A 19,870-nucleotide genomic window follows, 5' to 3' on the forward strand; every position below is an offset into this window, starting at 1 on the left:
GCGTAATATGTCTCTTACAATCTGCTATATTGCGGTACAATCTTGCATTTAGGTAGTAATTAATCAACTCAATAAAAATAGGAAATAGTTGTGGTTTTTGTCAATATAAAATTTTAATATTATTAATTCTAAAAAATTTTATTTTTGTTAGTGAAATAAATATTTCAAATCTTGTTTCTAGTTTGTCAATAAGTGGAATGGCATGATAGCACATTGAAAGGGGGTGGGTAAGTCTAGCTCAAGTATTCTTTTGGTACATTGCAGGGAAGTCAAATACATGAACAATGTATAAGAAAATTGCAAATTTTCGCCAGGGGATTGTAATATAAAATATATCTTGTTCAACATCTATGTTCATTGCACATAAAAGGAAATTATTAAAAACATGAGACTTACAAATTTTTACATTAAAAGCACAAGTCACAAAGAATTGGCTCCAAAACTGCACTAGTTCTGTCTCTACTATAATTTGCAGCTCATAGAAGAATGTTAGAAATTCTTACAGTCGATTTTTTTAAAGAGTCAAAATGATCGAATCCCAGTCCGGTCCACTAATTTTCTCCTCTCCCCTTACATAGATATAAAAGCAACTTGTTTTCTGTCCATCAAATTTGAACATTTATTGGGTAGGTAAAAGGCTGACTGTCAGTCTATGTTGAAAGTGAAATAGATTAGGTGCCTCATGTTTTACGAATTTATACAGTAAAACTCGTTTAGTATGAACACGGATATTGGGAAGTCATCTTGGGTCCCCAGCTATATAAATTTACTGAATTTCTTAATTGATATAAGGAATTAAGGATATAGCAAAATAATTTCTTAGGTCCCAGTGACTTTGTTATAACAGAGTTTTACTGTATTTACATATCCAATGTCTTTGTCCGAGATAAAATTACATACAGTAAAGATAATTTATTTTTACAAAAATCTACTGGTTCATCAAAAGGCATTGTTTAAGGATTGCAGCACGTGAATTTGCGGGGTCAAGAACATGTAAATATAAGGAAGAATTGTCAGATATTTTCGTTTTGTGACAATGATCGAGTGGCATGCGTGATAATTCGCTTATGCAAATTATCACGCAAGCCACTCGATTGATCACATCATGAAACAAAAATATTAGACAGTTATTCCTGTAATATAATTTTCTTAATGACCAAAAACATTTCTGACATCAGGGTATGAAGATCTTTTAAGAATCAGATTTCTATTATCCAAATTCCCTCCTGAATGAACTGATAAAGCTGATTTTCATTGCATTGAATTTATTTGAATGCCACTGTAAAAAATGATTTCACATATCATGCACTCCACCATATGAACTATAATGAAAAACAATGACTGAAAGCATTTAATATTTACCATACAAATGACTGCGAAAATGGTCAAAACAATTATAACAGTAAATTAAGCATGCAGAATTCTTGTGCATTATGACTTAAAAATAAGTACTGATATTTAGATCAATCAAAGTACAGTAGAGTCCACATATGCATTATCAAGCTTAAATCTCATAACTCTAATAATACATTCTAGTGTACAAGCTTCCGATGGCTATACAAGTATATATATTGCTAAGCTCTGCAAAATGGAATGGCAAAGTAAAGTTTTACCTATTATACAAAACATACCTCACAATTATAACTTTCACTCACAGAGCAATTTAGTTATTTTGTAATTCTTGGACCCAGGATAAATTCATACAAAAATATAATATATCTACATAAAATATTTCAACAGTCTTTGAGTCTCCTACATGACTAAGTATATACATGCACATAATGATGACCTTTGGTAAACTAAAGTATACATGTATTTGCAGGTAAGTATTTCAATGTTATTTACACCTGAATTCACTTAATATAAAAACACCAAAGTGATAAAGGACTAGGTAAATAGTGTAGAATATATCACATCAATGCTCTGATTGGCACATTCCCATCATGAACTCTGATTCAAGGGGTCAAAGTCAGCCAAAGAGAAGTCTTCTGTGCCAAAGGACAAGCCAGCACTAAATCCCACCTAGAGGTATGGAACCATAGAAATATAATAAATCGATAAATGAGCACTATTTAGAATAATATAAAAGACATGAAAATATATCCATTTAAAAATACAATATAATTATGTCCTTAACATATAAGAACAATTAATATGGTTTAAAATCTGTAGCTGACCTGCATATCCATCAGTTCCTTTTCAGTACTGCTCACAGTGCTAGTTTGAGGGGTGGATCCTGGCCCTGTAGGGGTGAATGCCGTCATACCAAATGGATCCACATCTGATGTGAAAGACCCTGGGGAGGAAAAGGGGTTCACTGACCCTGTTAAAAATAAATTCACTCAAAATTTGAAATGTATTTTGTAAGGAAAGTTAAAAAAATGAATTTTTGAGATTTTGGATATCTCTATCTTGGAAAGCTTTTAGCCCACATTAGCCAACAAATTGTCCAAGAGTAATTAGAAGTAGTTTATTGAAATACCTGACGAATTTGCAGGTGATGAATGCGAATGTGACCTTGAGCTTCTCGGAGGGGGAGACACTAAAAAGATAATAGATTTTTTCTACAATAATTTGTATTCAGTATACATATAGATGCAAATATAATTTTACAGAAGGAGTGACAAATACATATATGAATAAAAAAAAGCATTAATGTATTCTACAGGACTTAATTTTAAGATACATGTATATTACTGTACATGAAACTGTTCCTAAGGAAACACAGTGTAACAATGTTGGAGTTGTGGCCCTTACTGATCAATATTTACATCAGTTAACATGCAAAGTTTTTTTTCTGATTTGTACATACCTTCTGTATGAAAATTTTCAACCCCTTTATTTTTGCCCCTTTTGAGCTTAGTCTTAAGTGAAAAAAATTATGCATCTTTTAACACAACTACATCAGATAAAAGTACTGTCTAGTTATACAAGTGAAAATAACACTGTATACAGTACATAAGCATTTGTCTGCAATCAAGATCTATTTGTATATCTATCAAAACCATAATTTGCCAAATTCTATCATTCCTGGGTACATTTTATTTTAATTCACCAGATTTTTATCGATAAGCATACATACAGAGGCCTTTGCCGGGTGAAACAGGCGTGGACCCATTGGTGGCGGAGGAACCATTTGTCTGAACTGGTTTGTCGTCCAGAATCAAGTTCTCCAGTCTAGTACCCACTGAAGGTTGTGGAGCAAACTATTCAACCAAAATGAAAAAAAATTAATTAAATAAAATAAATATCATACAAAGTTGATGAAAGTCCAAAAAAATCCTAGGAAAAATCAATAATTCTGTTTACAACTAAACATGAATTTATTATATATCTACAAATACTTATATCCTAGTATTATGAAAAACATGTTACTGAAATTCCAAGACTACCATTTTAAATTACATGTATAATACTGTTCATATATTTCCGAACAGAAATAAGAACTCCAAAGGACTGAAATAATGCAAGGTAAGTACTTTTTACAAATTCAATTTATCCTGTTTCCATAGCAATGATGGCCATAGTTGAAATTTGAATGCACTAAACAAGAACTCATGTCGACAAAATTATAGGTGTTAGATATGAAATAACCACACTAACACTCAATTTCAGTACAACTTGCACAGGGCAAAAAGGAATTTTAAAATGTCATTAAAGTCATATATGGCGTATTTTTGGTAAGTAAATTTAGTATAATATAATAAATATTGCATGTAGTTGAGTGCAACATTGAAAATTTTTACCCCTCGAAAACCATTGTCAACCTCGGCTGTGCCTCGGTTGACAATGGTTTTCTTGGGGTGAAAATTTTCAATGTAATTACACTCAACTACAGGCAATATTTACATAATGTTACTATGATACAGAGACCAAAACTATTTGACTCGATAGATGAGTCAACACTATATACTGGAATTCCAAACAATCATTAAATTTGTTATTATAGAGTAAAAAACTAAAACTATGTAGGATTAGAATACAGCTGTACCAAATAGTGTTAAACATACCACCACCTTAATTAAACAGAATTAGACTATGTAGTAAGGCCCATTGGCCATGTGCAAACTTTACCAATTTTTGTTTGGAGCCATATGCCCCCATCCTTTTTTATTATTTTGCTGGTTGTATGCAATAAAATATAAAACAATTTGAAAGCTAATATAAATTGCCCCCTTTAATAATTTTTGCAGTGTATATATTATACAGTTGAAAACAAAAATTACTTACAGTACTTAATATCTGATAATTTTTTCCTTCTTTATCATTTCTTTTGTTTTTTTATACCCTAAATTACAACAGAGTTTAAGAGGACATAGTAAAGTTTGTGTGTGTGCTTGTTAGTTTGTCCTTTGCAAAAAGTGAAGTGATGTAATTTGCACTGTCAAATCGTTGCCTTGATTTATAGGCATGCTCTTTGCAAGGGGATGCTCCAATTTGTGGTGGCTTTGTTTTATTAGCTTGTCAAAAAGTTTGTTAAGTTGTCCTCCCCCTCCTAACCAACCAAGCTGAAATTAAGCTTCCTAGGTGCCTAATATACTAAAGTATTTCATTAAAAGTCTTCTCCATTTGTCAAACATATAATTTCTGGAGAAAAATGAAAATATGTTATAAATTAAACACAAAACATTGAGAAGGATTGATTGGCAGAAAAATATCATTAGTCAGAATCTCTTGCTAAGGTGAGCTAAATAGTGTCTAATTAGCTGCAGATCTTTGGCTCCCTGGTCTGAAAAAAATGTGATGGACAAATAGAGAGCTATACAGTGCCTGCACCCATTGAAAATATTATATATTTATAGCACACTCAAACAAAATGAGCAGACCTGCAGCTAGTATCTAATGTGCATAGCTTCTATCACTACAATCTAATGGTGTTTGCATAAGCTATGCCTTGAAGCAGTTTTCAAAGCTAGAGTGAGCTCTTACGCCATCAAAAAAGAAATTTTCTGTTGAACTATCATCTGGTGGACTGGAAGGGTCCAATGTCACACCTGAGGGGTGTGCAGCATTGTCCGAGTCTTTGGTGACTGAACCCTCAACTATTTCAAGGCTACGACTATTTGCATTAATCTGCAAGAATGAAATTGTGAGCCCTTGGGTGCTTTCAACATTCCATGCATTTAGTAACATTAACATTCTTTATAAATAAAATCCTAAAATACAAATAAGAATGAAGTTATTAAATAATGATTACTTGGCTGAAATAATAGTATACTATCAAAATCATATTGAGTTCCAATATAGTGGTTTTAACTGTGTTTCAAATGTAAAGTCTGTGTGTTATAATACCAATTTCCTTGTCCCTTGATGGAATGAGATAAAATTTATGAATCTCTTCCTTAACCATTGTTCATCTGTTTACTGAAAATGTACTTTCTAGGTTTGAAACTACCTGCATTCTTGAGTTACTGCTTTATACCTAAACATATAACAGCCATATCAATAGTCTCTTTATCCATAATATTGCTTCACTATATATGATTTAAATAATTGATCTTCCTAGGTGACACCAAAATTTAAAGTTTTCCTCAACTATCCTCCATCCATGTAGCTGTAAGGTTCAAAAAGTAATGGACATATATAGTCTTTGACCTTGATCTATGATCAAATACTTAAAAAATGACAAGGTACATATATGTATATTAATTCCTCTAACCTTTCTCAATATTTAAAGAAGTTGGGATTGCAAGTTAAACAATACATCCTAATGTGAATAATGATAGCCATTGTTTTTATCATTGAGTGACCTTGACCTTTGAACAAAAGACACCCAAATCTCTAGATGTCTTCCATTAAACACCCATGAACCTATGTACCTATAGGTGTAATGTAAGTATACACTAGTACTAAAGATTTTATGAAAAATGTTTCACAGGCAGACATATAGTGATTGCTATGGGACACATGTACTTTGATGCTGAGTCTTATATTTGAGGAAATTAATAGTTTGCATTCTGTTGCATGCATTTAAGGGTTGGAGGGAAACTCTTAGACACAACCATTTAAAATTCTCTAAATGACAATAAAACATACCCTCTGATTTGGTTCCACACCTTTCAGGTTCTCTAATTCTTGAATTCTTCTTTTTAAAGCTGCATTTTCTTGTTCTAGTGTCTGCACCTAAAATTTCAATTATCATGCTAAATGAAAGTAGGAATAAAACGAAACAAAACATATATTTCCTATTTTATACCTCATTGCAAGTATTTCTCTACATTTTTTGAAATGAAAAATGCAATAAACATTTGTGGAAATGAAAAACTACCAATTATTCAATCAAAGAACTATATGCGGTATATTGCATATATTTGCCCCCACAAAAGTCAAATTTTGAAAACTTCCTGAAATGTGCTGAATTCAATAAATTGTATGAGAAATATAAATCAACAGAAAATATTATAGTGTCAAAGCAGTGTATTCACAATTTTTGTTTTTATGACGTCACAAACTAGTCCGATTTTATATCCTTTTTCAGAAAGAGGACAAAATGGACAAAATTTCAACAATTTTAGCTTTAAAATTTATAGAGCGCAAGTTTGTTCAGGAAAAATATTGACATATTTCATTGATATTATCATTCTACACATTATATCAAAATGTTGATCCTGAACACGCCTGCACTCGGTGATTTTTACTCAAAATATTGACAAAATATGTACATTTTTCTGTAAAATTCATAAAAAACTTAAATTTACGTCATGTTTGTGACGTCATTACGTACATATGGCGTCATTACTTATGAAAATATTCAGTGCTTTGAAGTCAGCATATATTTTCCTGTTTAAGAACTTAATTAAATATATCTCCATTAAAGTTTGATTTGGGGGGCAAATATTAGTTATTACCGAATAAAGTTCTTTCACTGGTCCCTGCACATGAGCATAAAGAAATCAAGTTCAAGACAATCGTGTTTAACTGTAGCTAAATAGAAACATAATTTTTCACTTAGCACACAACATATAATATAGACTGAATGTAGATTTACCCCTATTGACTGTATTTAAGGATTACCTTTTTCTGTAACATAAGACATTGCTTCTTTGTGTCTATATCCTGTCCAGAGGTCTCTAGAAATCTTCTGTAAGCAAGGTCAAATGCCTGACCAATGGTCAAGGTTATTTCCTCTGCCTAGGGGAAAAAAGTTATTTTGAAAATATATCAATGTATACTGTAAATGCGATCATTCTGAAGGGTTGAGCATTTACCAGTACATGCTTTAAGTCACATGTATATGTAACGTGTTAAAAGAGCCAGAATTATGAAAGTAACAATCAAACCAACCAAAGCAAGAAATAAAAATCAGTATATTTCTGCAGATTTGTTGTCTTCATTAAAATGCATAGGTACATGTTGACAGTAAATAATTCATGAGAAGTCTTAGATGACTGATGACAAGCAATCACATAACGTACATACACATCCATTTAAAAAAACAAAAAATTGTACATTTAAGGGAACTTACACACTTTTCACTTCCAAATACATAACAAAAGTGCTTGTTGGAGTCTGAAGCTTTGGCAATAAAAGTAAACATCCGTTTGTCTGTTTTATCATCAGCGCAGTATGATATTCTGTGCAGGGGGTATTGATGCATACAGGCCTGGAATAGATGTTAAAACACAGCTGAACATTGTAATCGGTACATGACAGTATAAACATGTACTGATCAATATGAGGAGAATTAAGTTTTTGAACAACACTGAAATTGGTATACATGTAGCAATATGATGTCTATAAAGGAGAAATATGGATGCAAGGGGCCAAATGTAGCAATATGATGTCTATAAAGGAGAAATATGGATGCAAGGGGCCAAATAGAGTCCTTACTCTGCCTAGTTCTTTATGTTCTTTATGTTTCACAATAACAAATTAAAAATCTAATTCTAATAAATTAAATATTTTAAACTTCTAATTGTCAATAATATTTTCAGAAAGAAAAAGGTAAAGAGAGGGAGAGGAAGGGGAACTAACTTTGGTTTTGGGATCCTGAATTGTGACTCCATCAGCTGATATAGTCAGTTCAACACGGGGTGTTTTCTGGCCCTCTGCCTTTCGTATATGTTTATTAAACTGAAAAAGAAGATGACAAAGAATTCAACAATACATTCATCATATGGAATATACTCTCTCATGATATATCAAGTTATTATTCATTTGATAAATGAGTTGTCTGTTTCTGATGAAGCTCTTACATACCTTTCTTTTTCTGATGGCATCTTTTACTATATCTGTTCCCTTGGCACTGTCTACTTCACATTCACCCAAAAACTGTCAAAATACATCAGGAAATCAGTGTTTAAATCACAGTCAATAAGTAAGGAGGTAAAGAAGAGGAGAAGATGTGTGTGTGTGTTGGGGGGGGGGTGTGTGTGTGTGTGTGTTGGGGGGGGGTGGGGGGGGGTAGGTTCCAACAGTCAAGGTCTGATTATCTACTGTATACAGGGTTGTTTTCGCCCCGCTTTATTTTCGCCCTTTTACACTTGCAAACAATTTTGCCCTGTTTTAAATTCGTCCAGTCACAGTTTTGTTTAATAATTTCTATTGTATTCTTTGAATTCGCACCTTTTTTAATTCACTCAACCGAGGTAAGGGCAAAAGGGGCAAAAATAAAACACGGGCGAAAATTTCCCTGTCTACAGTATTTCCTTTCAAGTGGAGGACAGATTAATCATTTTCAACATTTTCAAGAAAAATATTTATTTCCAAAATTTCCAGAATCAAATGGTTGTCCCCATTGTGTATTAATTTCCAAACAAAATGTTATTGGGACACCATAATATTTATTTGCTGTTTATCGTGTTATTTACATGATACATGTACATAAACTGAAATAATTTATGGGAGAATTATATGCATTATTTTTTTTTCAATGGTGTGCATAATATTATCAATTACTATACATTAAACTTATTGCTTTTCTCCAGATCAGACTTTGTTACCAGAACATATTTAAAAAGATAGAATTAACAAGGAACTATTTCTTTCTGCAAAATATCATCATATGAAATGTTTAATAGTAAAAGTTTTGTTTTTTTCATTAGTGGATGATATGACCTTTTCAAAAATGCTGATTCCAAGAACCGGCCAACCCTTAAGGAAATGTAATCTTAATGTAGCTACTTAAACATAAGGTTATTTCTTATTAGGCTAATCAGATATATATGATAGAAAAAAAAACAACGGCGTAGAAATACATGATTTTTTTTTCTATACAGTACGTCAGTTACTTTGATGAGACATCCCATATCGAAAATAAATATAAAAATAATAGATTAAAATAATACAAAAATGATAGAAAAAAAGTATATTTTTAATGACCAAATTTGGAACCCTTTTTATCTTGGTTCCAAATTAGGTCAAAAATAATACACTTTCTTAGAAATGAAACACAAAAAAATATATTTTTAATATACTTTATTTCTCAGTAAAAATACAAAAATAATACACTTGATGTATTTTTTCTGTATTATTTGGAGCACCTTGAAAAAAACAGATAGGAAAATAATACAAAATGTATTAATTTTGTATCAGTCTATTATTTCTGTATTATTTGGAGCACCTTGAAAAAAATAGGAAAATAATACAAAATGTATTAATTTTGTATCAGTCTATTATTTCTGTATTATTTGAAGCACCTTGAAAAAAAATAGGAAAATAATACAAAATGTATTAATTTTGTATCAGTCTATTATTTCTGTATCATTTGGAGCACCTTGAAAAAAAAAAAAATAGGAAAATAATACAAAATGTATTAATTTTGTATCAGTCTATTATTTCTGTATTATTTGGAGCACCTTGAAAATTAAAATAGGAAAATAATACAAAATGTATTAATTTTGTATCAGTCTATTATTTCTGTATTATTTGGAGCACCTTGAAAAAAAAAATAGGGAAATAATACAAAATGTATTAATTTTGTATCAGTCTATTATTTCTGTATTAAAATCGCATTTAAAACAAAAAAATCTAAAAATAATACATTCTGAAAAATACAAAAAAAAGAAATGTCTTTAGATTACTGATTTAGTTACTTTTTGTGCAATTATCTTGATCTTTTCTGTCTTACATACAGTATTCACTCTTCAATTGTCCTCATTTCTAAGTCATGTTTTATCAATCTTATTGTCTTTGTAAATTGTACATTTATAATGAGATATGAATTCAAAAGTCTAGATCTTCTCTCTGCTTTGGGGTTTCTTTTGCACAGCACTTTACTTTGTTGAAGAAGTACATCTCCAGTTTTCTCACTGTCATCCTGCTTGGTCCTGCATAATCTACAAAATAGAATATCAAAAAGTACCGAGGTGTATCAAAATTAGATGCACAGACACACACAAAAAGAAATCTTCACATGATTAGCTGATATTGTCAATGTTACACACCTGTAATGCCTCAAGGGGTGGGTGTCCTATTCCTCTATAACTAATCAGCTTTTCTTCTATGGCTCTGCAGAGGCACTCAAACTGTAAAAGTAATGATGCTGATAAATGTTTTGCAGAACGGATAGAAATACAGAGCATTAAAAAATGAAAATATAAAACTGCCAATACACCTGATTGGAATTTTTCATGGCAAAATATTCTACAAATTGAGCCATTATCCCCCCCCCTTTTATTGGGGGGGGGGGGGGTCATTTGATTTGAAATCTTAAAGTGATATTGGGCAAGGGAAATACAGATCATCATATATTGATATAAAAAATAATTAGTTTGTGCCAAAAAAATCTTTCTTATCACCTTCTTCTCAAGTCATTTTTGAAATAAATTATAAGTATGCTAAACCATAAATCCATGAAGTTTAGTTGCAATGATTACCCCTCCCCCCCCTTCACATTTCAAAATTTGAATGGTTGTATGCCAAGATGATTTTATCTGTTATTATTCCATGTTTAGGCCTGAGGGATAGGGTTAAATTAATTTTTAAGTCATTTTTGGTCCATGTAAATAATATCATTTGCCATTGAAAGCCCGTAATTATCCATACAATTCAAGATAGAAAGTAGCATTACAAAACTCTCTTTCGCCACAAATCCAATATATCTGCATTTAATTTGACCTACTATAAATTGTTTATAAAAGATAACATTTATTAATCTACATTTCACATTTTAAAAATTGAAACTACTGTGCTATTTTATGTAAATTCTTACCGCATATGGCGTTGTTTACACCAGGAAAGCCAGGGCATGATGCTTGAAAAACGCCAACCTCCTTCCGTTTTCGCTTTTCTTTGTTTATAAATGTGATCCATGCTAACATGCTGTAGCTAAACATCTATTTTCTACCAATTTCATCGGCGAATATTAGCTAAATTTTATTAAACATCACCAACTCTCTCAATTCGGTTCGTCGATCTATTTTTCAAAATGGCGTGGGTAAATTACCGTTAACCAATCAGAGAAAAGCAAAGAAAAATTTTAAAATCTGACCAATCAAATAGCTCCTTATTTACGAAGATTGCCGATTTTTAAATATAAAATATTTTTAACAGTCTAAGGAAATTTACTTATGTACGAAGTCTAATAAGTAATATGGAATCAATATAATAAACCCTTGATAATTACTAGAATAATTATTAGGAATCATTTCTTATAATCGTTATTTTTGTTTTTAAGAAATTTTCCGATTACAGATGAGAAAGATTTCTGGTCAGCCATATTGTTTTGTTTTTGTTTTTTTAATCACTAGTATACAAGTTGACCCGTATAATAGACCATAAAGTTCAAGAAGAAGGGTCAATTTAGTGTTAAATCTAAAGCAAAATAGCAAGGCACAGAGCCATGCCCCCTTTTCTCGGCGCCATGTCCTATTTTCCTAACAAAAAATTAATAAATATTCCCAGTGTAGGCAATATTCCTTAGCTGTTCTGTTTATTCAGTGCATACTGATAATCTCTTGTTTACATAACGCAACCAAGTGTGAATTCACGACAGGAAATCACTTCACGCTTGAACACAAGCACACAGCCACCTGGCTAATTAACATGCCTCAGGCTGTCAGGGTAGAAGATTTAACTTGAGAAACTGTCATTTGATTGCATTGATTATGCAAGAATTAGCCCAAGATCAAAGATAATTAACTTGTAAATTATTAGCTAATTAACATCAGGATCGTTTTTTTTTTAAACTGAGAGTAGAATTAAACACAGAGTTGAAGAAAAACTGATATTTTATCTGAATAAAACCATCTTACATTACAACTACTAGAATAATTAAATTGACTGTACTACTACATAAATAACACAGTCCAAGCAGGTTAAAAAAATTAATACTTCCAAACTTTAATAATTTTTGCACATGTTTCAGCTAACTTTCTCTAGTGTAAATATCTATCTTAAACACACTGATAATTTAAATTAGGAAACCTACTACTTGCACATCCCTTTCTAGACTTGAACATTGTCAGCTCATTTCTTGAAAGTTATTTAGGATAATTTGAATATGATTCCTGCTCTGAGTGAAAAAAAATGCACATATATACTAAAATCTGAAGAAAACATCGTATGCATGGTAATAGCTAGTTGGGACTTTCCATGTGCACAGGTAAATCACGTAATTTCTGAATTGTAGTATGATGCAATCATTTGTTAGCCTGCAAGACCACCTGTTGTGTGATAGATGTAAACACGTGAAAGATGTAAACCCGCTGAAAAGTCAATGTAAACCCGCTGTAAAGTCTTCATGCCCAAGACGGAAATATTTCTCTGGATTACCACTGATTGAGATTAACATAAATTTTAGTACCAATTAATTATTTAAGTTCTATATAATTGGATACCAAGATTCCTGAAAAAAATATATAATAAAAATTTTCTAAGTACCGGGTATGCTATAAACTTATAAAAAAAAGCAGCAGACATTTTGCAAGGAATTTCTCTAAAATTTATAAAGTTCATAGAGACAAACGTAAATAGAAAATATGTCTAAATTTAACCCCCCCCCCTAACAACAAAAAGAAATAGAGACCAAATATATGGAATTTTCTGTAAATGTACTAAAATCAAATTTGATACAAAAAATACTGACTGTCTTTCTGTAAAATTACCAAGTCCAAATTTAATATAAAAATAATACAGTCTAACTGTAAGGTCTTTTCTATAAATTTACAAAGTCCAAATTTAATATAAAAATAATACAGACAAACTCTGTAAAATTACTAAGTCTAAATTTGATATAAAAATAATACAGACAAACTGTCTGTAAAATTATTAAGTCCAAATTTAATACAGAAATGATACAGTCTAACTGTATAGACTTTTCTGTAAAATTACTAAGTTCAAATTTGATACAGAAAAAATACATGTGGAAAAAAATAAGTCCTGAAAAAATACAAAAATAATACACTGAAAATAATCTAAGTCCAAAAAAATACAAAAATAATATACTGTACAAAATCAAAGTCAAATTTTAATACAAAAATGATATACTGAATTTTTTGTGATAGGAAAATAATATATTTTTTCTGTATTATTTTAAGAAAGTACAAAAATGAATGTATTAAAAATATATTAAAAATATACTTTTCTGTATTATTTTTTGATATGGGATTGTAAAATCTTTGTAGATATGAGCATAACATATTTTTTTTTTCTAAAAAGTCATTTACAAGTCTCTATTTAAAATCTGTTCCTATAGTATATTACCACTGTACTTTAACATATGCACAGTCTGTCCTTAGCAGGAGTTTTTCAGCAGGATGCATATTTTATTTTAATTGCAATGCACTTTATGAAAGGGTTAAATTTGTTGTATACCCTATGGCTATAAATGCATCTCTGTCTTTGACAGAAAATTTCAGAGGTATTTCATTAAAAAAATCTCCTTTTATATTGAAAAAATCTCTTTAATATGAATGTCTCAATGAGCTCAAGGTTTGTAAAGATTGAGTCATGGATACCTGGGATATGGAATCTTAAAACCAGTGGTTTGTGTGTGTGTGGGGAGGGGGGAGGGGGTGTATGGTTAAGCTAACATTTACAGTTGTTATTGAGTTAAAATAATTTCAGATGATTTTCAAACCAAAATTATTAAAAAAGGATTTTAACACAGGAGGATGGTTCCTTACCACAAATTTGACATTAATAAGAGTGTATTAAGGTGCAGATTTTTTTAGCACAGCTTCATTTGTATGAGCATGACCTTTGACCCCTTACCTTGACATTGTACACAATATGTCCAGTGAGTAGTTTGTCAGGGGGGTGGATCCACTGCTTTAGGGCTGACTTCATGGTGAGAACTTGGGGGGCACTGGTCTCTTCTATGCCCCCTATTCCTCCTTCAAAGGATTTCTCTTTTCCCGGCGACTTTAAGCTGCCAGTGCTGTTTCCAAGATGAAGGAATTTCCTCTTCCCAAAATCTTTGTTGGGTAGCAGCACAGTATTCTGTTTACTAATGAAATAATCACGGGAAACTTTAACCTTAGCTGTGGCATCCATATTAGATAGGTTTACAATAAAGCACAGTGATCAATTGTTGTCAAAAGTTTATCAGTAAAAGTATTATCTCTTCCGAGATAATACTACATCAAACAGTAACGTTATATTATAATGCAGGAACTGGTACTACAAAACCACTTAGTCCCTGATTAATACATCAGTCACTTTAGATTGGCCTCTTTATTCCTCAGTTAATAATGCGTAATGATTAATCCAAGCATGACAGATATTTGAATACATAAAAAATTATGGATAATTTTGGCACACTGTTTCAAGGTCAAGTCACCAGTCAGTTGTGGGAACAAAGTACAATTTCCTGCAGGAAATTATGGAACAGCGAGATCAGAAAACACAATATCCAAAGTCTGAATTCAGAGGACACACTGCGAGCCGTACAGGGCTATTTTTAACTCTGCCACATGTACATCTCCAGTAGTTTTCTTGTCAATCAAATTTTTTTAAAGTAGATCAAGGAATGGTGCAGGAAAACACTCTATAAAAACTTTACAGTGTAAGCAATTCACTTGTTGAACTCTTTAAAAAAAACTGTGGTGTATTTCAAAATCATCTCATTTAAACAAATTCACTACATAACGTTCACAACAGAATAGTGCAAGCAATTGCAGTCCACGTCAACCCTTCTGTCTGTTCTCACAGTTCACTCCTAGTAAGTGTCAATATATACTTCCCACCTTGATCCTGTCTATACATACATGTATATTGATAAAATATTTTATATCTCCGATACACACAGACAAACTTAATAAAAACACATGACACTCGGCAACACAACACACTACTGCTACAGTCAGCTGTTCATGTAAACAAATCCATAGTCAGGCAATACAAAAAATCCCCCTATCTGAACCCAACAATCACTATAGGTCAACTCCAAATTTGACCAAATCTTAACACCATTTAGTCAGCCATGATTGTACACAAGTACAGTAACACAGCTCAGAGGTTTATATGTTATGTATTGGAGAAGATTTCATTTTTCTACACCTGAGTGATTTAAATGCCAGTTCTATCTTTGGGTCATTCTTTACAAGCCTGAAATGCTCAGGTGTTTTAAGTGCTCTAATATTGTACCTGTAGGGCAAAAATTTAACAAAATATCTCTACATTTATCTTTTGTTTTTAACTTTTTTTTCTTCCTTTTTTACTTTTTTTAATATATAGTTTTAAAGTAAAATGAAATATACATATTATGCCTGTACCTGCATATACATATAATTATGCAGTTATAATATATGCACAAATAACTTATATGTTTTTTTTTTTATTCTCATTTATAGATAATCCACCACTTACTTTAGTAAGAACATTTATGCTTAATAATGGCAATAATATATATTACTGGAATTAATCCATAATGCTTTTCATCCACATTTGGCATGTGTTAATATTAAGAGTTAACCCCCTTGATCACAGTTTCTGCTTCATTCTTGGAAACATATAATAATAAGGAGAAGTTTATGAATTTTGAATTCATGATTCTAGTCTCCCATAAATATATTTACATACATAATAAGAATGTTTGCTATTTATAAGCATATTTTACTGTATCAAGATCCATCAAAATGTAAAAGCTGTTTCCCTTCAAATTCTCTCTCTCTCCACCTTCTCCCCTCCCCCTTCTCTCTTTTATCAGTTATATTAAGTTTCTTATAACAAATAAAATGAAAAAAAATGTCAAGGAAATTTTGTTGATCATTTTTCTTAGGAATAAAATTATTTTTAATGGATATTTCAAGCAAAAACTTCCTTAGTAAATATATACTGTAGATTGGCAAATATTCACGATGGTTTTAATTTCGCTATGTTCGCGATTTGTTAATTTTCCGCGAAATTAAACCCATCGTGAATGTTATTACTAGTTTTTAAAAATGTTAAATTGCTTATACGAAATTTTTAATTAATTTCTTGCAGCGTGAAATTAAAACCATCGCAAATGGTACTTTTTGAGACATCGTGAAATTTTAACATCGTGGAATTAAAACGATTTACAGTATGTGACACGTACCAAATATCAATAGGACGTGCTAAGTTACCTGTCTTCCTGGTAGATATATAGGTAACAGAAATCCATTGTTTAACCATAATGTTATAAAAAATCTGACAAAAATGTTCAGTTGCTGATCATTAATGTTAACTAAATATTACTTGCATACTTCTGCATGTATCTGGTACCTTTACTGGGTTCTTTATAAGCTTAAAAAAATTAGCAGTTTAGGAAGCTAGTACATAAGGTTGAACTTTTCTGGCCAAGAAGATGTAAGCAAATATGACTTCTATATTTTATTTAGTCAGAAATCAGACAAAAATCCCTCCTTAATTTATTGCTGTGATTTGCTCAGTCCTCAGTCTCGAAATGTTGTTTGAAATTTAAAAGCCTCAGCGCCTCGGCTTTTATCTTTCAAACAACATTTCTCCACCTCGGAGGTTATTCTGCAACATTCACGAAAATGCGGACTTTATTTCTTAAATCCTAGCCAGTTTTTCTGTTTTTTATCCTCCATATCTTGAACTCTTGGATATCTTGAAATTTTCCCTTAGTTCCATTTAGTTTGAGATAACAAGGCTTGACTGTACTAATAAGTATAGACAAAATACAAAAAAAAATCACTGTCATGAAAAGGAGAAAAACTAGGTTCCATAATATTCTTTAACAATCCATTTTTCTCTAACTGAAGATATTTTTTAATTGTCTAAAGACAGTCTGCAAGCCTTAAAAATTGTGTCTATAAAGAAAAAATTAAGGAACTCCAGTTGGAGAAAAACTGGTTAGTATAATATAATCTATAGGCAGTTTCTTTAGGACATTAGAGTATATTGCTGATGTCTGTACTATATGTTATATTTTTTAAAGATGAATACAAATTGTTCCTCCATTGTAACACACTTACATCTTTGTTCATTATAAAAAAAAATTTAAAGAGAGGAAGTTGCCCCATTAGAACTCCACGTGTAAGTGCACATGCAGTTTTACAAGATATTTGAAGACTGAAACAGCTACGGCTTAATTTTTAAAAAATTATAGAGGAATGGTAAAAGATAATTATTCCCATGCAGTTGCCTCCCTGTTTGGTGTCTTTGCCCCCCCCCCTTTCCAGGAGGACAGGAAACTCTGATTTACAGTCATGTAATTTTCTTGAAAATTCAAATAAAGGATGATACATACACCAATTGCATACACAGACACATAGACAGTTAATTAAAACTTTATGCATACACCATATACAGCTCAATAAATAGATATAAATTGGTAAAATACGTACTCTTTTTTTCTGATTTCCATTTATAACCGTACCTGAAAACCAATCATTCTCTGAAGCTTGCTCTTCCTTTTACATCAGCTAGTGCACACTAACAATTCAATTTCCTTGTTAATAACTATGTCAAAAGTAATATGAAAGAGGTAAATTAAAATGTTTACAAGGAAGATATCACCTTCATTTTCTGACCTTCACAAAGAAACTCACAAAATACCTGAAATCCTCAATGAAATGTTCCTCCTCGGAAATTAACGGAGCTTTCTGTGACATCCCAATCATGACCAGAGTGTGGGTTGTAGCAGTCATGATAAGAGAGGAGACCCAGGCAAAATAATAGTCTTAAGTATCATGTACCACATCGCCTGCCTAATTAGCTTATCCCAACTCACACATGTAGAGATTGAAGTACCAAGTTCACAGCCATTCATTCTTACAAACATGTCAATCACAATACAGCAAGCCCCAGAATGAGGTGTGTATTATGAAATCGACAATTTCATATTTATTTTTAAAAACAACTGTAAGGTATATATCAAAAGAAAATCATATAGAAGCTAGGAAGTGCGTCTTTAATAAGATGTAATCACACCACATAAAGACACTTAAATTATAAAGTGCAACATTTTCATCTTAAGGAGAAACCATTAAGTTATGCATTATGTTTGATAACTCTTCTCAAACCAGGGGAAACAACTCTTGTCCCAAAATCTCTAATCAGGGGAAACAACTCTTGTCCCTTCTCTAATCAGGGGGAACAACTCTGTACAACATTGTATGGCTATTGATATTTTATGTATGGGAGAGGACTATCTAAGTTTTTGGAACTTGTGTCCAATCCCTTTGACATGTTGACAATAAAGTATGTTCAAAACAACAACTCTTAATTGTCCCTCATTCACAATTAACAAAAAACATCTTTGCTAATATCAATATATAGTGCCAAATGCTTCATTGATAGCCATGAGGTGGTCTTAGAATTTGTTCCGAATTGACCATACAAGTTAAAACCAGCAAGTTATAAAATATGTCTTCACACTTATACTGTAAATTAACTTTTATTCGTGATGACTTTACTTCACACTTTACCAGGAATAAACTAGTTTGCGATTAAGCCTTTTTGGATCTGTTGTTAATAGACACACTTTAAGGACCCGTTCAAGATGAGAAATATTCACGATGACAAGGCTCTCGCGAACCTCGCGAAAATTTCTCGAACGCAAATAAAAGTTGGTTTACAGTATTTTAATGCCATTTTATTTTTCAAATAAAGATGAGTCTCAGGAATGTGTAATAAATTCAGCTTAAAAATGACATGGATGGGAGCTTTATACATATATAAAAGTGTTTCAAGAAAATACACTGTACTTTAAATCTTAGAAAGACTTCTATATTTTGAGAAGGGGGTGTGTGTATGAAATGTTTGGACAATTTTATAAAGGAAAAGTCTAGCTTGCTTGTTAGTTTTTTTATCAGGTAAGTTGATTTTTTCTTTGGCTGCAGCCCCCACTCCCACTTTCGGTATTATTACTACAATGTGCTTGTAATAGTCATTAATTAAAAGATCTTAGTCTCAAAAATAATTTGTCTTATTAGCTAGGGGTATCGGTCCTTAAATAATTAACAATCCTTTCAAGTTTGATATTTCAAATTATGTCACTCTAGCAATTTAAATCTTTAATGTAATTCAAATCTAAAACTCTACAAAATAGAACTTACCAGTAATTTTCTTCAGATCAAGTTCACTCTAGTTAAACTTCATTATCCTCTTCATAGATCAGGCTGAAAAATGAAAGTCAAGAAAATTAGTGTTGCATTGACTTTTTGTCAATAAAGAACATTAATTTCACATGTTTAAAAATAATATTTGTATTTAAAATTATGATATTCCATATTTTTATTAATAAAAGCGATCAATGTTTATTATAAAATCATTATCTACCTTTTTACTATGCCAAAAAAAGTGGCAATCCAGGGAAAATAAACTGTTGTTATTTACCAAGAGACAGATATTTTACAGGCTAAAAACACGAGTGAGTAATTTAATTAATCCCTCGGGGGTAATAGCTATGTATGTATTATATCATCAAGAAGAATGTTAGAAGGAGTAAAATTTCAAGTAGGAAAAAAAATTGACATCAAATTTGTCAGGCCTCAAA

The 19,870-nt window shown here is 31.4% G+C and overlaps 1 protein-coding gene and 1 long non-coding RNA gene across 5 annotated transcripts; both read right to left on the bottom strand.

The window, feature by feature from the left end:
* Nucleotides 1-1,248: 1,248 nt before the first annotated feature.
* LOC134257207 (PTB domain-containing engulfment adapter protein 1-like) lies at nt 1,249-19,547 on the bottom strand. Of its 4 annotated transcripts, none has more exons than XM_062739850.1 (12): nt 19,431-19,547; nt 14,155-14,389; nt 8,200-8,271; nt 7,975-8,073; nt 7,466-7,603; nt 7,015-7,131; nt 6,037-6,123; nt 4,930-5,073; nt 3,083-3,206; nt 2,483-2,542; nt 2,178-2,323; nt 1,249-2,022 (listed from the first exon to the last, which is right to left on the bottom strand). In XM_062739850.1, exons 2-12 carry the CDS (start codon nt 14,227-14,229, stop codon nt 1,942-1,944), a joined length of 1,143 nt encoding a protein of 380 aa, XP_062595834.1. In that variant the 5' UTR covers nt 14,230-14,389; nt 19,431-19,547; the 3' UTR covers nt 1,249-1,941. The 4 variants fall into 4 exon arrangements, with proteins under 4 accessions (XP_062595834.1, XP_062595830.1, XP_062595831.1 ...); XM_062739846.1 differs by lacking the exon at nt 19,431-19,547 and adding an exon at nt 17,929-18,196; XM_062739847.1 differs by lacking the exon at nt 19,431-19,547 and adding an exon at nt 17,718-17,752.
* On the bottom strand, nt 10,011-12,103 carry LOC134257203 (uncharacterized). Its single transcript, XR_009989873.1, has 3 exons — nt 11,153-12,103; nt 10,386-10,466; nt 10,011-10,277 (listed from the first exon to the last, which is right to left on the bottom strand). It is a non-coding gene; the product is annotated as an uncharacterized LOC134257203 (long non-coding RNA).
* Nucleotides 19,548-19,870: the final 323 nt, after the last annotated feature.

Source organism: Saccostrea cucullata, unplaced genomic scaffold, assembly GCF_032062105.1.
Source record: "Saccostrea cucullata isolate Sc308-1 unplaced genomic scaffold, CSIRO_AGI_Scuc_v1 ctg1046, whole genome shotgun sequence".
NCBI classification, from domain to species: domain Eukaryota; kingdom Metazoa; phylum Mollusca; class Bivalvia; order Ostreida; family Ostreidae; genus Saccostrea; species Saccostrea cuccullata.